At 42.1% G+C, this 24314-nt stretch overlaps 1 protein-coding gene across 3 annotated transcripts in view; it reads right to left on the bottom strand.

The window, feature by feature from the left end:
- syt19 (synaptotagmin XIX) overlaps positions 1–24314 on the bottom strand; it is a 70609-nt gene that overhangs the window by 4089 nt on the left and 42206 nt on the right. For all 3 annotated transcript variants that reach the window (XM_048607097.1, XM_048607098.1, XM_020511969.2), the window contains one exon: positions 21234–21345. In XM_048607097.1, the coding sequence (XP_048463054.1) occupies positions 21234–21345 (112 nt within the window). The remainder of the gene's footprint in view (positions 1–21233; positions 21346–24314) is intronic.

Here is a 24314-nt window from a genome sequence, read left to right as displayed (position 1 = left end):
ATATGAATAGGAAGGGCTTAGAAGGATATGGGCCAAATGCTGGAAAATGGGACTAGATTAATTTAGGATATCTGGTCAGCATGGACATGTTTGACTGAAGGGTCTGTTCCCATGCTGTGCAGCTCTCTGACTCTGTGATTCTCTGCACCTCGACAAAGAAATTTGCATACATACATAACTAAATTTGTACACTTGATGATGCAAGGTAAATGCACACCAATTTTCCAAGTCACAAACATGTACGGATGCTCACAATCTTATGGATAAGAGGTATGATATAGTATTATACTTTTTCAGGCCTTAATAGTACTCAAATATAATAGAACATATGTCTTTAACATTCATTATTGTTTTTCATATTATACATATCAATCCACACTGATGGAAGTATCTTATCCTTCAAGTGTTGTCTTATTTCATATATAGAGTATTTGATTTGTAGTATTTGAACATTGATCCCATTACATGGTGTAACTAGATAGACTTGCATTGTTTTTAAAACAAAATCACTATTTATCATGTGCATCGGCGTAATATTTAGTTTGATTACATCTAAAAAATCTTAGGTGTTTCAAGAAAAGGGACTATTTCACATAATTCTTCAAATTAAATTGTTTCTTGCTAAAATAGACGTTGCTTACATAGGTTTTCAGACAGTTATTTGTACTTTTTGCTAAATGGGAAGACGACAAATAAAATTCAAAACAGGTTGAAACTCAGGACTTTACATCATATGAAAGTATTTGTAGAGAATGATATTTGATACCTGCAATATATTAAATGATGCATTGTAGACCATACATAATTAACTAAGTAAGGATAATGATCTGGTGACAGTTAAATTCTTCCCACTAAGTGCAATTAATCACTCACTCTACAAATAATTAACTGATTTTCCTTTCATTGTCATTCTGGTATGTTGGTCAACTGGTTTGTAGAAGGTTTAATTCTAGCCTCTGGAAACAATTATGCTAGAACAGAATGAGAAGTCACACCACTGCCTTGACAACATTGATTTTCTGAGATTTGCCTTCTTTAAATAAGGAGGGGAGGGATAATGAAATGCACTCTGTCATATTCTGAATATAGTTCTTCAACTACAGAAAACATAAATGTCTCACTTAAATTGTTTGGGAGATAGTGCTAAATGGGTAAAGTCTGTTTTCTTTATTAGATATCAACAAGATTTTTGTATGATTAATTTTTTTTCTCAATTGTAATCAAAAGTAACTTATTTTTAAATCTTAAAATGCAACTTTGAATTCTGAGCCCAAATACAATGGTTTGAGACCTCTTGCTTGACAGTAACTCATTTTCCTGGGGCTTTTGATATGCAGTGGACTCTGACAGAAGGAGCTTAGCAGCTACAACAAGGAGAAGGTGATGCTGGAGTGGCACCATTGCTACAACAACAGAAGAGTAAGCAAGGGACCGCCACCTTTGACCTTATTTCAGGTGTTTTCACGAAGCAGAGGTAAAAGAAGCAGACAGACTAAAAAAAAATGTTCTGGGACTCTAAATTCCATTTGCCTCTCAGCTTTTGCATGCAGCAGACGGTAGGGACTGCCAGCAGTGATCTTAGATGTCACACAAAGTGTTAGGGAATATAAAAACCATGGAAGAAGCTTGCAGAAAGCTACAGAACAGAGGGATTTTGATTTGGGAATTTTCATGCATGAATCACAAAAAGCTAGCATCCAAGGTCAGTACATAATAGGGAAGGCAAATGGAGGTTGTCCTTTATATAAAGGGGAATGAAGTATAAAAGTAGGGATGTTTTGTATATGGCTTTAGTATACAAAGCACTACTCAGACCACAGCTGGAATATTGTGAACAATTTTGAGCACCTTATCCAAGGAAAGATACACTGGCGTTAGAGGCAGTCCAGGGAAGGTTCAATCCGCTGATACCAAATATGGAGGGACTGTCTTATGAGGAGAGGTTGAGTGGATTGGCCCAGTACTCATTTAGAAGAATAAGAGGCAACCTTATTGAAACATACAAAATCCTTAGAGAACTTGAAGGCTAGATGCGGGCAAGTTTTTTTGCCCTGTGGGAGAGTCTAGGACAAGAGGCAACAATCTCAGAATAAGGAGTTGCACATTTCAGACAAAGATGAGGAGGAATTTATTCCCTCAGAAGATGGTGTCTGTGGAATTCTTTTTTTATGATTACAGAGGCTGTAAAGACTAGGAGGTTAGGTATATCCAAGGCTGAAATAAACAGATTTTTAATCAGTAGGGGAATCAAGGGTCATAGGGAAAAGGTAGGAAAGTGGAGTGGCAAATTATCAGGGCAACCATGATAAATGGCAGAGTAGACTCGTTGGGCTGACTGGCCTAATTATGGTTCTACATTTTGGTCGTAGTGCATCATTAGTGATGTTAGTGATGTCAGATCACATGGATCAGTAGCCTGATGAAAGAACGTTCCAGTAGAGACAAAAACAAAGTTGCTGGAAAAGCGCAGCAGGCCTGTCAGCATCTGTTAAGAAATAAACAGAATTAACGTTTTGGGTCCAGTGACCCTTCCTCAGAACTGGAGGCTCCACAGTTCCAGTGGGGCCCTAGTAAAGTCTGTATAAATAGTGTAAATAGTCAGCGAATATGTCCAGTTCTGTTCTATCAAAGGCACTCAGAATCCAGTCATGATAGCAATGCACTGAGCTTGGAGGAAGGTGGAACATGGATGGCTGCAGTAAGGAAAATCCAGATTATTGCTGTCCTGCTGTTTAAACACTCCGTTTTCTGGCTGCTTCTGTGGTTATCCCACCAGAACAGGTCAGTAGAAGGAGAACAAAGGAAAATTATTTCTCAGTTCCAAACCTGAGTCCTTGGTGTCACATGTTTTCCCTGTTTTAATGCAATATTAGCACTGATAATTATATTGCTTTGTAACCTAAAGCATGGGGTGTTACAATGTTGTACAGGGGGCAATGTTTTCACACAGAGGGTGGTGCGTGTATGGGCCAAATGCTGGAAAATGGGACTAGATTTATATAGGATATCTGGTTGACAAGGACAAATTGAACAGAAGGGTCTGTTTGTGTGCTGTATACCTCTATGACTGTACGAGCTGCACAAAATTGATAGAGCTCCTTCTTTCCCAGTCTTTTATTGAATCAGTCTTAGTGATTAGAACTCCGTATTTTCAACTAAAATTTTGTTAAACTTGAAAGGGTACAGAAAAGACTTACAAGGATGTTGTTGAGATTAGAAGGTTGAGCTATAGGGAGATGCTGAATAGGCTGGGGCATTTTCCCTAGAGCGTCAAAGGCTGAGGGGTGACTTTATAGAGGTTTATAAAATCATGAGGGGCATGGACAGGGTGAATACTCAAGGTCTTTTTCCTAGGGAAAGTGAGTCCAAAACTAGAGGGCCTAAGTATAAGGTGAGAGGGGAAAGATTTAAAATGGACCTGAGGGGCAACTTTTTCACGCATAGGATGGTGTGTGTATGGAATGAGCTGCCAGAGGAAGTGGTGGAGGTGGGTACAGCTTCAATATTTAAAGGGCATATGGGTGAGTATATGAATAGGACGGGATGGGGTTTGAGGGATATGAGCCAAATGGGACTTGATCAGTTTAGGATATTTGGTCAGCGTGGATGAGTTGGACCAAGCGGTCTGTTTCCATGCTATATAACTCTATGACTCTAAAAGAAATCAATCCACCAAAAAGATACATACACACCTTGAAATACTCTTTACATAGACAAGACTGGCTTGGCACAGAAGATAGGGGGTAGTAGACACCAGGCACCAGACTTTGAATTGCAGACAGGCTTTGAAAATTAGGTTTTAGAGATTGCCTTGTGATCCTGACAACCCCAAGACTTTGGACTTTCAAAGAGATAGAGGAACAAAGGTGCCGGAAGGCACTGATTTCTATTAAAGGCATTTTAAGCTTCATAAGAAACTATTGGGCAGAGAGGGAAATGATGTGAAGTAGAGTCAAATTTTCAAAAGTTTTTTTGTACAAACTCAACCAGTCTTTTGCACATTGGGAAAATGTCAGATCACAGAAGTAAAGATTAAATTTGAAACATATTGTTCAGGTTATAGTGAAGGATAGTTCCTCTGTTTTTAACCATACTGCACCCAGCCAAGGAGGTATTGGGAGTCTCAAATGAAAAGTGATCCATTCCCAGTGCTTGCATTCTTTAACAAATATATCAAAGAATGAAACAAAACCCTATTAATCCAAGTAGATGTTGCAGTTAACTCTCCTTGTGACTTCAGACATAGCTGGCAACTTAACCACTTTCTATGTGGGTAGCAGACTGATGGTGGTATAGGTACAGTGGAAAGCAAACATATTATAAAGGTGTAGTTCAACCCAAAATTAAAATTAGCAGATTTGTAAAAAGCTTCAGCATTTTCCAACTGATCCAAACTTATCCAATTTCATGTCTAACATTTGCATTTGATTGCTTCTCATGCCTGCCTGACAAAAGCACAAATTCCTCAATATTTTGCAAGATGTTTTCACCCACGTCCCAATCTGCGGTTGCTGATGCTATGATCGTCTGAAATTTGTTCATAGCCAGCATGAATTCCCACCTCCCCACTGCATAACATTTGAACAACAATTTTATTTTTACAAATCCCAATTAATCAATGCCCGATAACTTTTTGAATATATTTTCCAGATGTCTATCAAATTGATATTGGAAAGAGTTTTGTGGTTATAATTCCCATGCTGTGTAGAACCTTAGTCTTGTTCATCTGGGAGTAAAGTAACTGGTTGATTAAAGCTAAGTGGAACTAACTGGACTAAATTATACAGTGTAACATCAAATGACGAGATGCTGTTAGAGTATTAAGTGCATCATAAAATTGTACAATGCTTCTGCTCAGGGAGAAAGAGGCCTTGAAGAAAATATTGAAATTGATTACTGAATTTCTAAAGCTGAAGTTATCTTCTCGCATTTTCTTGTATTTAGATAACTTGTTACATTTGTTTCCAAATGTCGAAGATATGTTGGTTTTTCAAATGGATACAATTTCCTGAGAATTCAATATACAAAATTTCCCATGGACTTGCTCTCTGCACAGGAATTATCCTTCATTTTCATAGACTTCCCCAGAAGCAATATTCGAACCTAAATTGCCTTGTGTATTCTTTTGTCTCAGTATAACATTAATCTTGAATCAGTGATAATTAGTGCAGTTAGATTATACTGGTTGATTTCTCATAGTATTACACATGGAAAGTAATTGAAAAAAATATTGGTTCATTCTAGTTTTAGGTCTTTGTCTTTTGGTTTATCATGATAGTGGTAAAAAAGTACTATAGATTTTCAAATTCCATCATCTGATGAATACCTGGAACTTCCATGGACTGGAATGGTTTTAAAAGGGAAAAACACTGACTTTGAAATGGCCACAGCAATCACCTGACCACTGTTAGCAGCCTTAGTGAAATAAATGCAGAATGAAGTTAACATTTTCATCAAAAGGTATTGAAACTAATCCAGTCAGTCAGAAGAAAAAAATCCACATCTCCTGTTTTGATCTTCACCTGTATGATAGGTTTCACATATATATTCGAGATAAAAGAGATCACATATTATTATCAAGCTTGGAAACAATGAACTCAGACTTTGGAATACACAGAGCAGCTGTATGTTGAGGAGCTGTTTTTGGTAGAACTGGGAAGATGGATTTGGGATAGGAACTAGCTGGACAAGGTGCTCTCGGTCTCAGCCTCTCTAAAGTGAAAGGATCCTGTTTAAAAAAAACACCAGAACATCAAGAATTTGAAGTAAAGGTGAATAATTTGCTATTGCTGTGATACAAGACATCAATTAAATAAATGTGCTCTCAGGTTAATACCAAACACCTCAAGGTCACCGGAATGATTGTAAATTGATTATTTCATTCATCTTACTTTTGAAATGGACACAATCCTTTTATATCTTTGTACCTGTGTGCACATGCTTGCCATCACTTCTTTATTACATTCACATCTCTCAAAACCTTGGCCAGAATTTTCCCTTGTTGGGTCTAAATGTGGGGAGGTTGGGGGGGTGGTGGTGGTGGGGAGGTTGTGCTAATGTTGATTAATTCACCAAATCCACTGTGAAGAAAACCTGACCGATTGCATGCTAATCAGGTTGTTAAGTGCTAACAGCAAGCTTACATGATTAACTTAGCCTCTCACTGGTCTTGACAGTGACATACTGGCGCTCCAGAAGCTGTCAGCCAATCAGAGGTGTGCAGCTTCTGGGTCCGTCGGACCTACTCTTCAGGGGATCTGAGGGCAAGAAGGTGGGTTTCTTCCTTTTGCTTCTCAGTGTCATGGGGAGAGGGACGGAGGGGTGTTGGAGGCAAGAGAGGGGACTGGCTTTGAGGGCTCACCTCTTTCCCTAATCGAAGTCTCCAATTGGCAATTAGAGGCCCCTCCAATCCCCTAAACCCGTAAGTAGGTCTCCCTAGTTATGGGAAACCAGCCACTCTTCTCCTGTTGGAAAAGCAGAGAACAGGGGAGGTGGTGAGTTCAAACCCTCTGTTTCCATAAATTGACCACTTAAGGGCTATAACTGCTGGCAGGTAAAGAAAGTCCCCAATGGACTTCTCATGCAGAATATAATCGGTGAAGTGGAGAGATGGGAGTGAGTGAGTGAGTATCAATACAGGGCCAACTCGCCCAAGTACTTCCCCTCTCTCCACCCCCCTCTCTCTCTCTCTCTCTCTCTCCACCTCCAGGAAGGAAAATGCTAGACTTTGTAATTGGCTTCTTTTGTTGCTGGTGAAGCAGTTAATAACATTTTAATTGGAGAAAGGTGTAGCCACTTGCTAAAAATAACACAAATGTTTGTTGCAGCCAACTGAGGAGGTTGAAAAGAGAGACGCCAACCTCACCTGTTTGTAAAATAATTGGGAGTTTTCCAGGATTGTTCCCATAGATGAACGAAAGATTTGTAAGACAAATTATTCTTTGAAAAGCAATGTAAGGGTCTGTAGTATTAAAATGCATGGGAAATCGTGTCTCACGAACTGAGTTTTTTGAAGAAGTAAGAAAGTGGATTGATGAGGGCAGAGCAGTGGACTGACCGATATAAATTTCAGTAAGGTGTTTGACAAGGTTCCTATAGTAGACTGGTTAGCAAGGTTAGACCACATGGAATACAGGGAGAACTAGCCATTTCGATACAAAACTGGCTCAAAGGTATAATGATGTGGAGGTGCTAGTGTTGGACTGGGGTGGACAAGGTCAGAAATCCCAAGACACCAGGTTATAGTCCAACAGGTTTATTCGAAAACACAAACTTTCAGAGTCTTGCAGGCTCCAAAAGCTTGTGTTTTCAAATAAACCTGTTGGACTATAACTTGGTGTTGTGTGATTTCTGACTTTGTTAAAGGTAGAAGACAGAGGGGGGTGGTGGAGGGGTTTCAGAATGGAGGCCTGTAACCAGCGGTGTGCCACAGGATCGGTGCTGGGTCCACTGCTTTTTGTCATTTATATAAATAATTTGGATGTGAACATAGGAGGTATGGTTTGTAAGTTTGCAGATGACACTAATTGGAGATTTAATGGACAGCGAAGAAGGTTATCTCGAGTACAATGGGATCTTGATCAGATGGGCCAATGGGCTGAGAAGTGGCAGATGGAGTTTAATTTAGATAAATGTGAGGTGCTGCATTTTGGAAAGGCAAATCAGGGCAGGACTTACACAGTTAATGGTAAGGTTTGGGGAATGTTGCTGAACAAAGAGACCGTGGAGTGCAGGTTCATAAGTTCCTTGAAAGTGGAGTCGCAGATAGACAGGATAGTGAAGAAGGCATCTGGTATGCTTGCCTTTATTGGTCAGTGCATTGAGTATAGGAGTTGGGAGTTCACATTGTGGCTGTACAGGACTGTGTAATTCTGTTCTCCCTCCTATAGGAAGGATGTTGTGAAACTAGAAAGGGTTCAGAAAAGATTTTTGAGAATGTTGCCAGGGTTAGAGGCTGAATAGGCCGGGGCTATTTCCCCTGCAGCATCAGAGGTTTATAACATCACGAGGGGCATGGATAGGGTAAACAGGCAAAGTCTTTTCCCCTGGAGTGGGGAGTGCAAAACTGGAGGGCCTAGGTTTAAGGTGAGAGGGGAAAGATATAAAAGGGACCTAAGGAGCACCCTTTTCATCCAGATGGGGGTTCGTGTATGGAATGAGCTGCCAGAGAAAGTGCTAGAGGCTGGTACAATTACAACATTTACAAGGCATTTGGATGGTTATATGAATAGGAAGGGTTGAGAGGGATATGGGCCAAATGTTGGCAAATGGGACTAGATTTATATAGGATATCTGGTCGGCATGGACGAGTTAGACCGAAGGGTCTGTGCTGTATATCTCTATGACTCTATGACCATATCCTAAGTTGTCCACATTTAATGTTCACTAATGGCTTCCATGGGATAAGGACACACCACAAAAGATGGCATCTGGATGTACCTTTCACACATAATTCAAGCATGTGTATCGTATAATATTTTATTGTTTTTCATCCACTGCAGCTTTCTGATGATACTGGAACAGCTTTCATTCAGAACATGTCAACAACTAATTTCCCCGTACCACACTGTTCTTAATAATAATGCACACGTACAATCACAGCCCCAGGAATTGACATCTGTATCTATCGATGCTGGCATACTGCTCATGTATACACTCTAATGTCACTTAATGTTCCTCTCCTTCTGCAGGAGAAAAATCATGCCCATTCATCAGGAATGTACCCAGAGCCTGACCTCATTTCAGGAATGGGTCACTGAGCTGGCAGGCTACATGCCTCTGCTGAAAGCTATGTGGATACCTTACAGACATCTGGTAAGGAAGCCTTCAATCTGATACTCCCAACTACACGTCCAGCACCAACGTCTTAGTGAAACCTTGTGTAAGGGTGGCAGCTCACAATGCTGACAAATTGTTATATTTTGTTATACAGCTTCTGGATCCTACTCCCAAGCAGGAACAACGAAAAAAGCCCTCACCCTCAGGTCCTTCACTACCAGCCCCTCGACCTACATCTGTGAGAAGGAAAAATCTCAAGCCTCCATGGATGCACCATCAAGGCCTACTTCCACACTGTCCAGCACCACAGAGACTACACCTCTGTGGGTAATCTGTCTAGAGTACATTAATATGTCCCTTTATAGTGAGCACTGCACTAATATGAGGCCACAGCTAGGTGAAGATATGGTTGAGGTTTCTAACACACTGCTGACTGCTGCAGAACAGGCCCCCGTTATAGATGATGAGCTGGTGGAGATGCAGAGACATGCAGGGGAACATTGAGTAGAGATACCAGAGACACATACTGACTGGAGCAAAGCGCCGAGGAATCTGTCCAAGTTCTGTCTGATATCATTTCTCCAAAATGGCAGAGCGCAGCTATCTCCAAGGATGACAGCTCTGTGGAGAGTCAAGTCTAACAGAACAATCAGTATCTGCCGGATTTCCATGGGAACCTTCACGACATCGCTCAAGCCTGGATAATATTTATTCAGTGGCTCATGAGAGGAGGTCAAGGGACCTTGTCCTTCCTGCAGGAGCCCTATCCTCTCAAGGGGTGAAGGAGGTGCCATCACACAGATGCCAGGAGAAACAAGCAGGTATCCAGGGATTGTCATCTCACCACAGGTGTCCTTTTCCTGGCACCCAAATACAACTACCGGCTCACGACAAGGAGGTTATGCCCTCACATCTGGTGCCAGAGCCCCTTAGCCCCTGAAACCCCAGGGTATCTGGCATCTAATATGAGGAGGAGTTTGTCCTATCAAAGGGTAGAGAATCTGTGGAATTCTTTACCAAAGAGGGCTATTGAGGCTTTGAAGTATATCCAAGGCTGAGAGAGACAGATTTTTAATAAGTCAGGAGAATCAAGGCTTATGGGGATAAGCCAGGAAAGTAGTTTTGAGGGTCATCAGACCAGCCATGATCTTACCCAATGGCAGAGATGGGCTAATGGGCTACTTCTGCATGACATTGTTTGTTTTTATCTGAGCCCAGCCACAAAGTGGTCAGCAGGCTTCCTCAAGCTCAGCTGTGCTGCCAGGGTGACACCAAGATACAATAGCAGGAAAAGAAGATTAAACAACATTGAAATCACTTTAAGCTCCCAGGTGACAACCTCCTGTACAACATTACACTTCACACAAATATAGCAGTTTGTAATTGTGACACTTTGTATGCTACCAGTCCTTAGTCTCTTTAAAATCTGTGAAGGCTTCTGATTATTTGTTTTCCTTGTAGAATACTTTGATGGGCGCTGACCTTCACACACACAATCCCATGCACATCCTATGGAGCATTGCAAAAGCTGTTGAGGCTATCCTTCTTTGTTGTTCTTGGGAAGAACGTAACCTCTGGAAAGTGGGAAGACAAGTTAGACGTTTGGGAGTCAATCAGCGTGGAGTAATCCCTCTATATCTCTGTTAATTTCCCTTAATTTAACTTAATTATATTAATCTAATGTAAAGTTAATGGCAAACCAAGTATATTAATGTTGTAAAGATATAAAGCAAGCATTCTCTTGAGGGCAGGAACATCTTTACACCATAATTTGTTCATAATTCTGATTGTCTACATATATTAATGCAAAAGGGGTTCTTGTGGCACAGTAGCAATCTCCCTACCTCTGGGCTAGGAGGTCCATGTATAAGTCCCACCAGCCACAGAAATATGTCACACAGCATGTCTGAATAAATTAATTAAAATACTTTATGTTAGTGCAACGTCATTCTCCCTCAAATCTGCTATCAGGTTCTCTCTGGTCTGTCTGCCTCATTTCAGTATGGCCTTGGCTTCTTCAACATCCTCATCATCAACATTGACTCCTTCAGCATCGCCATCGGATTCAACTTCTTCCTTCTCTCAGAAGAGTGGTCCATCTCCCCCTCTTAGTTATCACCCCCTTTGTGGAGTTGGGTCGTGGACAGTGCAGCAAACAATCAGTATTCTGGAGACTTTGTTTGACAAAGAGCTCCTCCTGACTGGTCCAGGACAAAGCACATCTTCAGAAGACCAACTGTCTGCTCAGTAATGACCTTGGTGGTGTTGTAGACAGGTTTGTAGCACTGCTGAGCATCAGACTGAGGGTTAAGGAATGGCAGTTTTAGCTATGCCTTCTGGGGTATTAGTTGTTACCCATAAGCCAGCCCTGGCGGTAACGCAGGGGATGTAAGCATAGGGGCAACTCCCTGGATAGTGGGCACATGAGAATTATTTCCTGTGGTCACAAATGAACAGGACATTGAGGGAGTTAATTTCCTCTTGCTCAGGAACCTTGCTTGATGATGCCATGGAGTTTTGATTGCCACATGTTTACAGATGATGACCCCATGTACCTACGAGAAACCAGTGTTGGCTATAAGTGCAATAACCTGGCACTTGGCTCACTGGGTCCGTGGTGAACTGGGCAAACTGTATTGTTTCCCTTTAAACAGCATTTGTGAAATCATGAATGTTCTTTTGAGCTGCTGACTAGAAAATGCCAAACACGGGGATTTGAGGTTTTAAAGGAGCTGGTGGCAAGGAAGTTCAATGCTGCTGTGACCTTCATCACCTCAGGCACAGCGCTGTATTCCAAGTGGTACATCTGCTGATCTGCCTGTCGGAGGTGGCAGGTGTAGGCGATGGTGTTTCCAATCAAGTGACGAAGCCTCCAGCTTTCATTCATCTTCAGGTACACACTCTCTCAGTACATTGCTTGATGTAGTCATGGCACTGGTACCCATCTTCATGTGTTTTTTGTTCATCCACAGCCTTGTTTCATGGATTCTGTTGGCATTTGGCATTCCTCTTACTTCTCTGCCTTCTTAACCTCAGCAAAACTAGCGCAGATGCGGGTTAAACTGCTCAAACATCTGTGAAGTACTGATCTGTGAAGATATATCTGAAATGAGATGTTTATTTTCCATGTGAGATCTTGAAATAGTTAAGCTACCCTTTGGCCCTTGTCAAGTTGCTCATGTGTTGCACTACAGCCACATCTATATGAAGAGGGCCATCCTGAATGAACGATGACTGCTTTCCTCTTCCCATTTTTGCTAAGTGCAAAATCTTTCTAGCCTTGATTTTTACAGTCCTTTCCATGCATGTGACAATTAGCTCAATCTGACTCTTGGTTTCCTTCCCCTTATCCCCTGCTATACAGCCCTATAACATTGGAATCTACAGGCTGCGTAACAGTTTCATCACCATATTCTTGACTTTGAGATACATGGGCTTGCGAATGCTACTGCATTGGTGCACATGGTATAACCACTGTCATAGGTGCCCTTCTTCTCAGAGTTAAATGAACCATTGAACATGGTTGAGATGTTGGTGTTAGGAGTTGAAAGATCATATTGCCCCATCAGTGTGACTCTCTCCTCTGTATCCCAGTTTTCACCCTCCATTGCTCATGGTCCCTCCAATAGCACTGACAACCGTGCCTTTTATGTTCTTTCTCTAATGTTCCTTTCAACCTAATGCACTTTTGAGTAGAGTTCCATTTGCTGGAGTCAGCTAGTGCAACTGCCTCACTTGAGCAGGCTTGTTGACCCAACCAGGTTTAACCCCTTGCACTGTAAGTGTTTGTGCAAATAAATACCTTGGTTATAATGGAGACAAGTTACGGAAGAAGTTTGTATGCACTGGAGTTTGAAGGAAGAAATCTATACTGCCAAGTACACATCTTGTACAGTCAGGTCGGTGAACACATGTTTTTCCTGTTTTTGCTCCTGTGGCTATAACCCAGCAGGCTGAGGTGCTCCTGAGCATTCGTGTCATGCCAGTGCACATACAAAAGGATCACAACCATCATAGTCAGGGAAGCTGACCTACCTGAAACGTTCTGAGAATGTAATACCAAATGTTTAACCCACTATCAAGAAACTGAATTTTTGTCTTTCCCTCACTTTAATTCCCTACTGCCTGTCCTTCTGAAAGAACACCTTCCAGGTGGACCCAGAAGTGTCTAACCATTGACTTTAGTTTTTTTTTGTTTTCTTTTACTCGCTCCTCACTCTTTCAGGTTAATGTACAATTTTAAGAATGAGAGTCAACCTGATCCATGGCTGTGTAAATGCTACTCACCCCAATTTGATAATTAGTTCCCCACATTTTTGAGTTTGTGAGGAAGAAACATTCATTAAGTGATGTGGTTTCCTCGCTCAAAGTCTGTTTTACTGCACTAATTGATTGTTGAGGAGTTTGTCCTCATATAATGAAAATGGCAGGACCACTAACATAAAAGCTAGGAGCAGGAGTAGGCAATTCAGCCTCTCAAACCGCTTCATCATTTGATATGATCGTGGCTGATCTCATCTCGGCCTCAATTCCACTTTCCTGCCTGCTCTCTATAACCCTTCAACCCATTCCTAATGAAAAATCCATTTATCTCCTCCTCAAATTTACTCAATGTCCCAGCATCCACTGTATTCTGGAGTAATGAATTCCACAGATTCACAACCATTTGAGAGAAGTAATTCCTCCTCATCTCTGTTCTGATAACAATGTCAATTACAGATCACTGTGATTAATTTAGCTTCTCTTTGGGAGTATGAGTAATTCTAGCATTACTGGGATGATGGTGTTTACTAATAAGAATTACTTTGTGTGAGGTCACAATGAAGGACTCTCCTTCTCAACCTTTCCTTCTCCTGAAGTGTGGTAACCGTCAGGTTAAACCACCACCAGTCATCTGTCTGTAAAGAGAGATCAACCCCATGATCCAGTAGGGCTAAGGTCACTTTACCTTTCTATATTGTGTATGAATCCAGCTGTTCAGTCATGCTATTCCTTCCTCCTTCCTCTCCTTACCTGATCAGAGTTTTTATACGTAATTCTGTGTGACTGCTATGCTGTTCCCTCCTGAAACATTAAACTTTAATAAATGCCGATATCTTTGTTAGGCCATCAATCTTACACAAAACTGAATTCACAGCGTGTGCTAAGATTCCACGCTAGGATCTCATTTTTTAAACAGTGTTCTGACATAGGCGCCAGTGTTCTCAATGTGCTCCACTCAGGAATAATGAAACAATACAGTAAATCGAGAGGACAATTAGCTCTGTTGTCTGTGAACATTTAATCTGATAATCCTTTAAATTATGTTTAAGCAAATTTCCTCAGATTTCGATATGAGATCACATGAAATTCTGCTTTTACAAATTTCTTCTGACTTTCTACTGTTCCCTGACAAGCTTTATTTCCTTTTACCCATTAGCATTTTACTATCCATTAATTTATCACTTTTGTGCTGCCTTGGGCTAATGTCTCATCTATCAATTACGAATGGGAGGAATTTCTATTTCTCGAGTTAATATGTTAGAATTCCTAATCTGCTCGACTGTTGTGGTTGTGTATATCATGTGAACAAAGGTCAAAATATCAGGAAATCAGGTCTAGACCTGTTTCACATTCATTTCTGACAAAGTACGCTTTCCTGAGAATGCTGTCACGTGTGTGTGTCTTATTAAAAGGTACCAAACAATTTTAAGATATTTAAATTGAGTGAAGATGTACCTGTCTGTTTTTAATCTCCTGGGAAAAATGCCATTTAATTTATTCTGAGTCCAATGGAAACTCCCTGTGTAATAGATCTCTTATGGGGAAAATTTTTAGTTTTTTAAAAATTTCTATGTTTACAGTGTATTTTTAGCATTGAGTGTTACATTAAGATTTTTTGTCAAGTTTAATTAGGAGAATCAGAGATTTGTTCATATTTCATTGTTCATTTTGCTATAACTGTAGGTTAGGTCCAAACCAAACTAATAGAAGCCTAATATCTGCTAAGGCATTATTATTTACAAAATATTACATGTTAAATTGATGGCTACAGCTCAGATACATGCCGCTTTGTCTATAGGATTGAATCTTTTGGATTTTTGGCTAAGTCTCAGTTTCATCATGCTTATGGAGAGTCTCTCTCCATGAGGCCTAGTGAATTTTTTTCACCGTATCTTACCAACCTAGCCACATTAGCTACCTAGAGAAGGGCACCCTTCTCTCCAGATTCTAGCTCCATTCTATCACCAGCCATTTCCAGAAAAACTCACCAATCATTGGATATTCCCCAGCATCCCCGGCATCTACTCCATCTTTAACACACAGCTGTGCCCCCAGATAAACGTTGACAGTTGGTGATCACCAACAATGTAATGGCACAGCAGCTACAAACCCACACTGTTCGTGGCATCCCTAACACTCCCTTGCACATCCAACCCCATTCTCTCACCCTTGTCACTGTTTAACTACAGGCCACAAGTTTACCTGTCCTCAGCTACATCCCATCTAAATGCCCTCACGAGATCACTGCGACTCTGCTTCCAATACCCACTGGAAACATGCAGCTTCTCATTGTCAAGGAGGGGATCATGCTAGCAATCAGACAAAGACAATTTTATTTGCTATCAGCAATAGCAATGACAAACAAAACCAACAGAAGCTGCAGTTCAGCCCCACAATAGAAACCAAATGCTGCCATGCTGACCAACAACTATTTTACAGTCCACAATTGCTGCACCCAGCTGCCATCTATTGGATCCGGGTGTTAATCAGGTCCTGTCAGGTTTGTAACCACCGATGCAGCTGAGCTTTGTCATGGACAAGGACAGCTTCCTCCTCCCCAGTGTCCTCATCATCCTCCTGGAAGATTGCTGTCATTCTCAGCATCTATCACATCGCCTTGTTGTCTGCTCCAATTGTGCAGAGCACAGCATGCCAGGATGATGTGGCACCCTCTGTCCAGGCTGTACAGGAGGGACAACCCTAATGTTGAGGCACTGACCACCCTTGATTGGTTACAAAGGACTGGACATGTCGTCCGCATGACCATCACAAGACTGCCTAAGCAAGTGCTCTACTCCTGGCCCCAAAACTGCAGTGAAGACTCTGCTGGACAGAGAAAACACATCACAGGTACCCTCAAGGCCTCACTGGCAAAGTGCAGCATTCCGACAGACACCTGGGAATCACTGGCCCAAGACCGTCCAAAGTGGAGGAGGAGTATCCGGGACGGTTTCGAGTACCTCGAGACTTGCCGTCGGAAAAAGCAGAAGTCAGGCGAAAACAGTGCAAGGAACCCCACCCACCCCTTCCCATGACCACTCTCCTCCCCAAGTGTAACAGCCTACAATAGCCGTATTGGTCTGTACAACCACCTACGGACTTACCCAGAAAGTGGAGGAGAGTCATCCTTGTCTGCGAGGGACCTCCAATGAATGAATGAACAAGGCCCTAGGATTTTAAGTGCTCATCCAGATTCTTCTTAAATGTTGCAAAAGTTCTTGCCACCCCATTCACACAGGCAACACGTTCCATATCTCTACCACACTCTGGGTGATTTTTTTTTCAGATCTCTTCTAAACCATTTGCTCCTCACCTTAAACTTGAGTGCTCTGGTCTTAGACATATCTGCCATGGGGAAAAGATTCTCACTGTCTATTCTGTGTATGCCTCTCATACTTTTGCATACCTCAGTCAGATCGCCCCCTTAAACTCCTTCGCTCCAAGGAAAACAAATCCAGTGTATCCAGTCTCTCCTCATAACTGAAACTTATCATCCCAGGCAACATCCAGATGAATCTCCACTGCACCCTCTTCAGCACAATCATGTCTTTCCGATAGTTTGGTGACCACACAGTATTCCATCTGCAACCTAACAAATCACTTAGAATCACTTATAAAATTGTAACAAGTCTTCCTTGCTCCTACATTCTATGGCCAGCTCATGAAGGCAAGCATTCTGCATGCCTATTTCACTACGCTGTTTATCTATGCTGACATCTTCAGGGATCTGTGACTTGTACACCAAGATTCCTTTGTTCCTCAGTACTCCCTAAGGACCTACCATTTATTGTGTATATTCTTTCCTCATCAAACTGCCCAAATTGCAGCACCCCGCACTTATTAGGATTAAATTCCATCTGCCATTGCTCTGACCAATTTACCAGCTGATCAAAAGCAGACCTTCCTCCTCAGTACCAATAATGCCCCCAATTTTCATGTCATCTGCAATCTTACAAAATACATAATAGAACCGACAATCGACTCGCACACCTCACCCTGGACTTTGCCTCCTACTGAATGAACTCCCTCCATCTCCTGCCCTCATGGTTGGACCCTTCCCTCACCTGACCTCTGCCACCCTCACAAGCTGACTCTGCTTCATATGTTCTGCAGTCTTTACTGGCTGGCTCCCCAGCTCACTGGAGGCAATCAATCAGGCTCATTGTTGAACCATAGAATCATACACTTCAGGAGAGGCCCTCAAGTCTGTACTGCCAAAGCTACACTGAATCTACTCTTGCCCCACCTTCCAGCACTAGGCTCCGTGCCTTGAATGTTATGACTTTTCAAATGATCATCCAACCACTTTCTAAAGATTGTGAAATTATCCACCTCAACTACCCTTCCTGGCAGTGCATTTCCACCGTTATCTGGATGGAAAATCTTTCCCTCGAATCTCCTGCTTTTCACTTTAAAATTATGCCCCCTTGTTACTGACTTTCCACTAAAGGGAACTGCTGCTTTCTATCCACCCTGTGAATGCCCTTTATAATCTTATACATGTCAATCAGGGCCCCTCTCATCCTTCTCTGCTCCAAAGAAAACAACCTGAGCTTATCCAGCCTCTCTTCATAGCTTAAAGTAGTCCATCCCAGGCAACATCCTGGTGAATCTCCTCTGCACCCTTTCCAGTCCAATCACATCCTTCCTAAACTGCAGCAACTAGACTGCAAGTCCAGCTGCAGCCTAACCAAAGTTCTGCGCAGCTTCAACATAACCTCCCTACTCCTATAATCCATGCCTCGACTGATAAAGGCCAGTGTCCCTCTTAACTATCCATTAACCTAACCCTCTACCTTCAGGAATTTGTGGACAAGAACCCCAAGATCCCTCTGTTTCTCTGAGCTTCCTAGTGTCCTGCCTTTCATTGAGCTAACTCTATGGTGGGAAACCAATCAGAAGCTGGACTCATTAAAGCCCACATACTTGTGAGAAAGTCCAAACTGTGGAATCCTATGGCTTTCTCAGCAATCCTGTGCATCAGGTAAGTAAAAATTCAGCCCAGTGTTTCATGGTTGAAGTGATCAAGAAAAGGGGATATGCCAGAGAGTTCAGCCGGCATTGAAACAACCAATCCACAGCTCTTGTTATGCAGGAATTATATCTGTAGTACTTCAAGTGGAACATTTTATGCACCTCTGAGTCAGCAGAATGCTATGAACAAACCTGTTCCACCTGCTACAACAAGCTTGACCAATAAGCAGAGACAACAAGGTGCAGGACTGGATGAACACAGCAGGCCAAGCAGCATCATAGGAGCAGGAAGGCTGACGTTTCGGGCCTCGACCCTTCATCAGAAAAGGGGGAGGGGAAGGGGTTTTTGAAATAAATAGGGAGAGAGTGGGAGGCAGATAGAAGAGGGATAGAGGAGAGGAAACAAACAGGTCGAAGAGGCGGGGATGGAGCCAGTAAAGGTGAGTGTAGGTGGGGAGTTAGGGAGGGGATAGGTCAGTCCAGGGAGGACGGACAGGTCAAGGGGGCGGGATGAGGTTAGTCGGTAGGAGATGGGGGTGCAGCTTGAGGTGGGAGGAGGGGATAGGTGGGAGGAAGAACAGGTTAGGGAGGCGGGGATGAGCTGGACTAGTTTTGGGATGCGGTAGGGGGAGGGGAGATTTTGAAGCTTGTGAGATCCACATTGATACCATTGGGCTGCAGGGTTCCCAAGCGGAATATGAGGTGCTGTTCCTGCAACCTTCGGGTGGCATTGTTGTGGCACTGCAGGAGGCCCAGGATGGACATGTCGTCTGAGGAATGGGAGGGGGAGTTGAAATGGTTCGCGACTGGGAGGTGCAGTTGTTTATTGCGAACCGAGCGTAGGTGTTCTGCAAAGCGGTCCCCGAGCCTCCGCTTGGTTTCCCCGATGTAGAGGAAGCCACACCGGGTACAGCGGATGCAGTATACCACATTGGCAGATGTGCAGGTGAACATCTGCTTGATGTGGAAAGTCTTCTTGGGGTCTGGGATGGGGGTGAGGGAGGAGGTACGGGGGCAGGTGTAGCACTTCCTGCGGTTGCAGGGAAAAGTGCCGGGTGTGGTGGGGCTGGAGAGGAGTGTGGGATTTCACAAGCTTCAAACTCTCCCCTCCCCCTACCGCATCCCAAAACCAGTCCAGCTCGTCCCCGCCTCCCTAACCTGTTCTTCCTCCCACCTATCCCCTCCTCCCACCTCAAGCCGCACCCCCATCTCCTACCGACTAACCTCATCCCGCCCCCTTGACCTGTCTGTCCTCCCTGGACTGACCTATCCACTCCCTAACTCCCCACCTACACTCACCTTTACTGGCTCCATCCCCGCCTCTTCGACCTGTTTGTTTCCTCTCCACCTCTCCTCTCCTCTATCCATCTTCTATCCGCCTCCCACTCTCTCCCTATTTATTTCAGAACCCCCTTCCCCTCCCCCTTTTCTGATGAAGGGTCTCGGCCCAAAATGTCAGCCTTTCTGCTCCTATGATGCTGCTTGGCCTGCTGTGTTCATCCAGCCCTGCACCTTGTTGTCTTGGATTCTCCAGCATCTGCAGTTCCTACTATCTTGACCAATAAGCAGCCTAATTCCTGATGGATAACATGGCCTGCTAGGCCTTTGCTCAAAATACAGGAAAGTGTAACTGGAAGGTCTTGTAAGGAGTTACTGCTCTAATCCGCAATCATTTCTCTCCCATGTAGTGAGCACACCAACAGCAAATGCAAGCAGGATTCTGTCAATGATTTGAGGAACAGTGGGCAAGGCAACATGAGTGGCTTCACTCAGTCCAAGACCTGGATCCACGCCTGTGAGTCTACAGGTCAAGGCCAGACATTGTTTCAGGGAGACACTATCTTTGGGAGGAGGGCACTAAGAGTCATGGAGTGGATAGTGATGAGATAGAGAGTTGTGCTGTGGTCTGAGGAGGGGGAATGTGAGAGAGGCTGCTCCAGCCAGGGAGGGCAGGAGGACACAAGGAGGACATGAGCAGTCATTGTAGCAACAAAAAGTTTTACACTGTGACAAACCATAGCTTTCTGAAATTTGCTCATCAGTACCCTGAGTGAAAAAAAAAATCAAAATATGACCTTCTCCACCAACCTCATGCAAAATGGTTGGACATCTCTGTGCTTTAGGGCATTGCAGCTGTGAAGTTGGTATTTAATTGGTAGTGAACGTCATCTAAGCTCTGAACCTTTAAGCTTCTACTTCCATCTAGGTAAGTGTAAAGATAAACTGCAAATGCAGTCTCATCATTGCTCATACAAGAATCCAACAGCTAACTTGTACATCAGGTAACCGAGCTAATATCCACAACGACAAAAACATAAATTGTTGGAAAAACTCAACAGGTCTGGCAGCATCCATGGAGATAAAGCAGAATTAACCTTTCCGGTCCAGTGGCCCTTCTTCAAAACACAGCTAATATCCAACCAAGAGATTCTTACTTAATCTCTACCAGCACCACATTCCCTTCCCGTACCATCACTTCCCCAGTGCAACAATACCCAGTTTGTCCATTACTTTCTACAGAATGCTTTCAGTTGGTGTTTGTCAATGTTAGTGAAAGAAATGGCAGAATTCAGAAAGAGCCGATTTTCTCATCGAAGGGGAATTAGTGAACCAGATAGATCTTTAGGACAATCCTTTAGTCACTGACACAGCTTTTCATTTATTTTCTTCTACTTTAATTAACTAAGTTTAAATTCTCCAAAACCTGTGGTCGGATTTGACATTTGTGCCTGTATCATTAGTCCAGACCTACTCTATTAGGAGAACCCCAATGTCACTGTACCCCACATAACTACTGATTCAATAACTAGATGTTTTTACAAGGTTATCCTTGATTATTTGTTGTAAGTCTTTCAGTGGAACATCATATATTTTCTCAAGTGACATCTTAACTTAACTGTAAGGTCCAAAGTCAGGAACTTACTGACCAGGTCATAAAATTCTGATCTTTATTTGGCTCTATGACACAATGGCACAGAAACATGAATGCATGAGCTCAAAAATCTCTCCTTCAAATTGAGCATTTGATGAGTTAGGCTTCAATGCCCATTACAAACACATCAGTGCTAGAAAAACTTTAAAGATATGATCACCGGAGAGGCAAAGAGTTTATTTAATACATCCTTAAATTTAAGTATTTTTCTTAATTCTTTTATCATAAGGCATCATCCACAAATGGCCAAGGAACAACATTGTATAAATGGTATTACTGTAAATACCTATATCTGGACTGGTGCTCAAGCAGCCAGTTTTCACCTTCAGCAGGACAACTTCCAATTTCCGGGCTGTTGGAAGATATTTAAGAGATAGAAAAATTCCCCCAGTGACCTCCTGAAAGAAGCAAAAAACAAGTAAAGTTATAGCAGACCTGAAGTCATTACATCAAAGATATCAAATAAATATAAGTTCTTGTTGTTACTGTTTGCATGCATGATTTATTCAGTTCACCTTCTATCAATCTTAAGCAGTTAAAGAATCTGGTGATCTGTAGTGATGTTCCCCAGCCATCAGTGTTTGTTTGATTTTCCTTATTAATGACCTACACTTTGGGGTACAGGCATATTTCAAAGTTTCCTTATCGTATGAAACTGGGAAAAGTTGTATGTTGCGAGGAGGACAGAGTGGAACGTCGGAAGGACATGGAATGATTGGTAGAATGGGCAGACAGGTGGCAGATGAATTTCAAAGTGGAAAAATGTGAAGTGATTCATTCTGTTGGGTAGAACATGGAGTGACAAAACAAAATAAAAGACAGCATACTAAAAGGGGTAGAGGAGTTGGAAAACCTGGTTGGATATGTGCATAAGCCATTGAAGGTGGCATGACTGGTTGAGAGAGCAGTTAATAAAACATATCGTATCATTTGGGCTTTAGTAAGAGGTGCACAAAGAATCACAACGGGAAGTTATATTGAACATGTATACCCAGGTCCTATTACATTTGATTCCTGACATTGCAATTTGGGAAGGATTTGGAGGCATTGGATAAAGTGCAGAAAAGATACATAAGAATGGTTCCAAGAATCCGGAACTTCAGCTATAAAGATAAATTGGATAAATTAGGACTGCTTTCCTTAAAGAGAAGGCTGAGAGAAGATTGACAGAGGTAATTAAAATCACAAGGACAGAATAGATAGGGAGAAACTGCTTCCATTCATGAAAAGCATCAAAAATAAGAAAACAATGGCTGGAAATGAACAGTAAAAGCATTACAAGAGAAAGCCTTTTCATGTAGTGAATGATGATGATCTGGAATACACTGCCTCGAATTGGGTGGAATCAAGTGCAATTGAAACATTTAAAAGTGACTTAGATGGTTATCGGAAAACGAAGAATGTGCAGTGTTACAGGGTGAAAGCAGGACTATGACATTTAATCAATTGTGCATTTGGAGAGCCAGTGCAAAGACAATGGGTCAAATTATCTTCTTCTGCACTGTAGCAATTCTATGATTCTGATGATATACAAGCTGTATCTTCATGTTACAATTATTGGAGCCATAGAAATGTAGGTTCTTCAATGACTTCTTTCTAGCTTCTTAGCTCCAAGGACAGAAATCACACTATTTTACATTATAGTGTAATGGTCTTTCTTGTTTTTATTCACTTGGGGTCTTACCCTTAATTTACATGAAGCTCATTATGTATTTATTACTTCTGACTTGCTGTGGGATGTTGATTTTCCACTCCTCATAGTGTTAAAGTCATGGGAATAACAGCTATCCCATATTGGAATTTGTTACAACCAGGTGAGAAGGGTTCATGGCTCCTCTCTTTTTTAACCTTCCCTTGGTGGCTACAGGAAATAACATCTTATTTTCCTTTTTAGTGCATAGCTACCGCTCTTCAATTAAACTTAGTTAACAAGATTAAAATGATGGTGAACAAGTTCAAAGGTTTTTCTGAGAGAAAGTAAGCTTTTATTATTTGTTAAAAAAAACACAACATCCAACACATACGCATACACACAACTCATGTATTGAGCTTCCAGAAATTATGAGGACAACAGAAAAAATAAGGGCTGTTACAATTTAATTTTTAAAAAAATTTAAGTTGTGAGAATGAAGCCTGACTCTCAACTGTTTCACTGCCATTCTATTTCCTCAGGAATTGCAAAGTTAACAGATATTCCTGATTATTGAGTCAACACAGCTCTTCCATGTTGGTTTTCGAAGGCATCAGTGTCTTGAGTTTGAAGATGAAACAGAGCGAGAGTGAATAAGGGGTCTTATCCTTGACGTGTTCAGTCCATGTTGTTTTCTGTCTCCTCTATTTCCCAAAGTGAATGATTGAAATGTGGTAATTCCCAGGAAGCTGGTTTTGTATATTCCATGTGGGCTATCTGGGTTTGGAAGTGATCACAGCAGCCATTTTAGGTCTGCAGGCCATTTTCTTAAAAAAAAAATTATATACCATGATAATTTCAGTTATTAAAATCAAATGATGGAAGTTGGACATTGATAGTCCATTTTCCCCATGATCACAACATCCATCTTCCCACCAGGAAGAATGGAATGCGAATGATATTTCTCCATTGTGATTATGAGGTGCCATTTCCCACATTCACACCTTTTGTCTTAACTGGGTTCCAAATCTGCTTTGGTATTAGCAGTCAGATCTGTTTACTGATCTGTGCCACATAACCCTTTGATGTCCAGTTCTATAATCAATGCACCAGATTCAGACATTTTTGTCAATTTAATTTCTAGGAGATTGATGGGTGGTAATCTGAAAATCTGAAGAAGTGTCCCAAACCAATACATCAACTTTCCTGCTCCTCTGATGCTGCCTGGCTTGCTGTGTTCCTCCAGCTCCACACTGTGTTATCTCTTTTCCTCTCTCTTCTACTTTCCTTGGATCACTTGAATGTTCAGCTTCTGCTACGTTACTCTACAACTCTTCCACAAAGTGAGTCTTCAACTTTACTTTCTCCTGGTTTATTTGAGAAATCCAATGACTCTCTTATAGCTTGAGCATTAAGTTATCTGTTAACTAGTTCTCTGCCTGTGACCTGGAATCTTTCATTGCCTTCCATGTTCCTTTCTGGCCTATAGTTACAGCTGTTAACCTAAGTCTGGTGTTTTTAACTCGTTTGGATCTGTCCCAAGTCTTTGTGACACATCCGGATTGGCTTCAGCTCTGTTTAAATTGAGCAACATTTCCTAAAACACCTCAAATCTTAGGGACAACAAGGTGCAGGGCTGGATGAACACAGCAGGCCAAGCAGCATCATAGGAGCAGAGAGGCTGACGTTTCGGGCCTAGACCCTTCATCAGAAAAGCTTTTCTGATGAAGGGTCTAG

Source organism: Rhincodon typus, chromosome 17 (genome assembly GCF_021869965.1).
Source record: "Rhincodon typus isolate 14 chromosome 17, sRhiTyp1.1, whole genome shotgun sequence".
NCBI classification, from domain to species: Eukaryota; Metazoa; Chordata; class Chondrichthyes; order Orectolobiformes; family Rhincodontidae; genus Rhincodon; species Rhincodon typus.
Note: the sequence above shows the minus strand (reverse complement) of the source record. Positions and strands in the feature narration are given on the sequence as shown.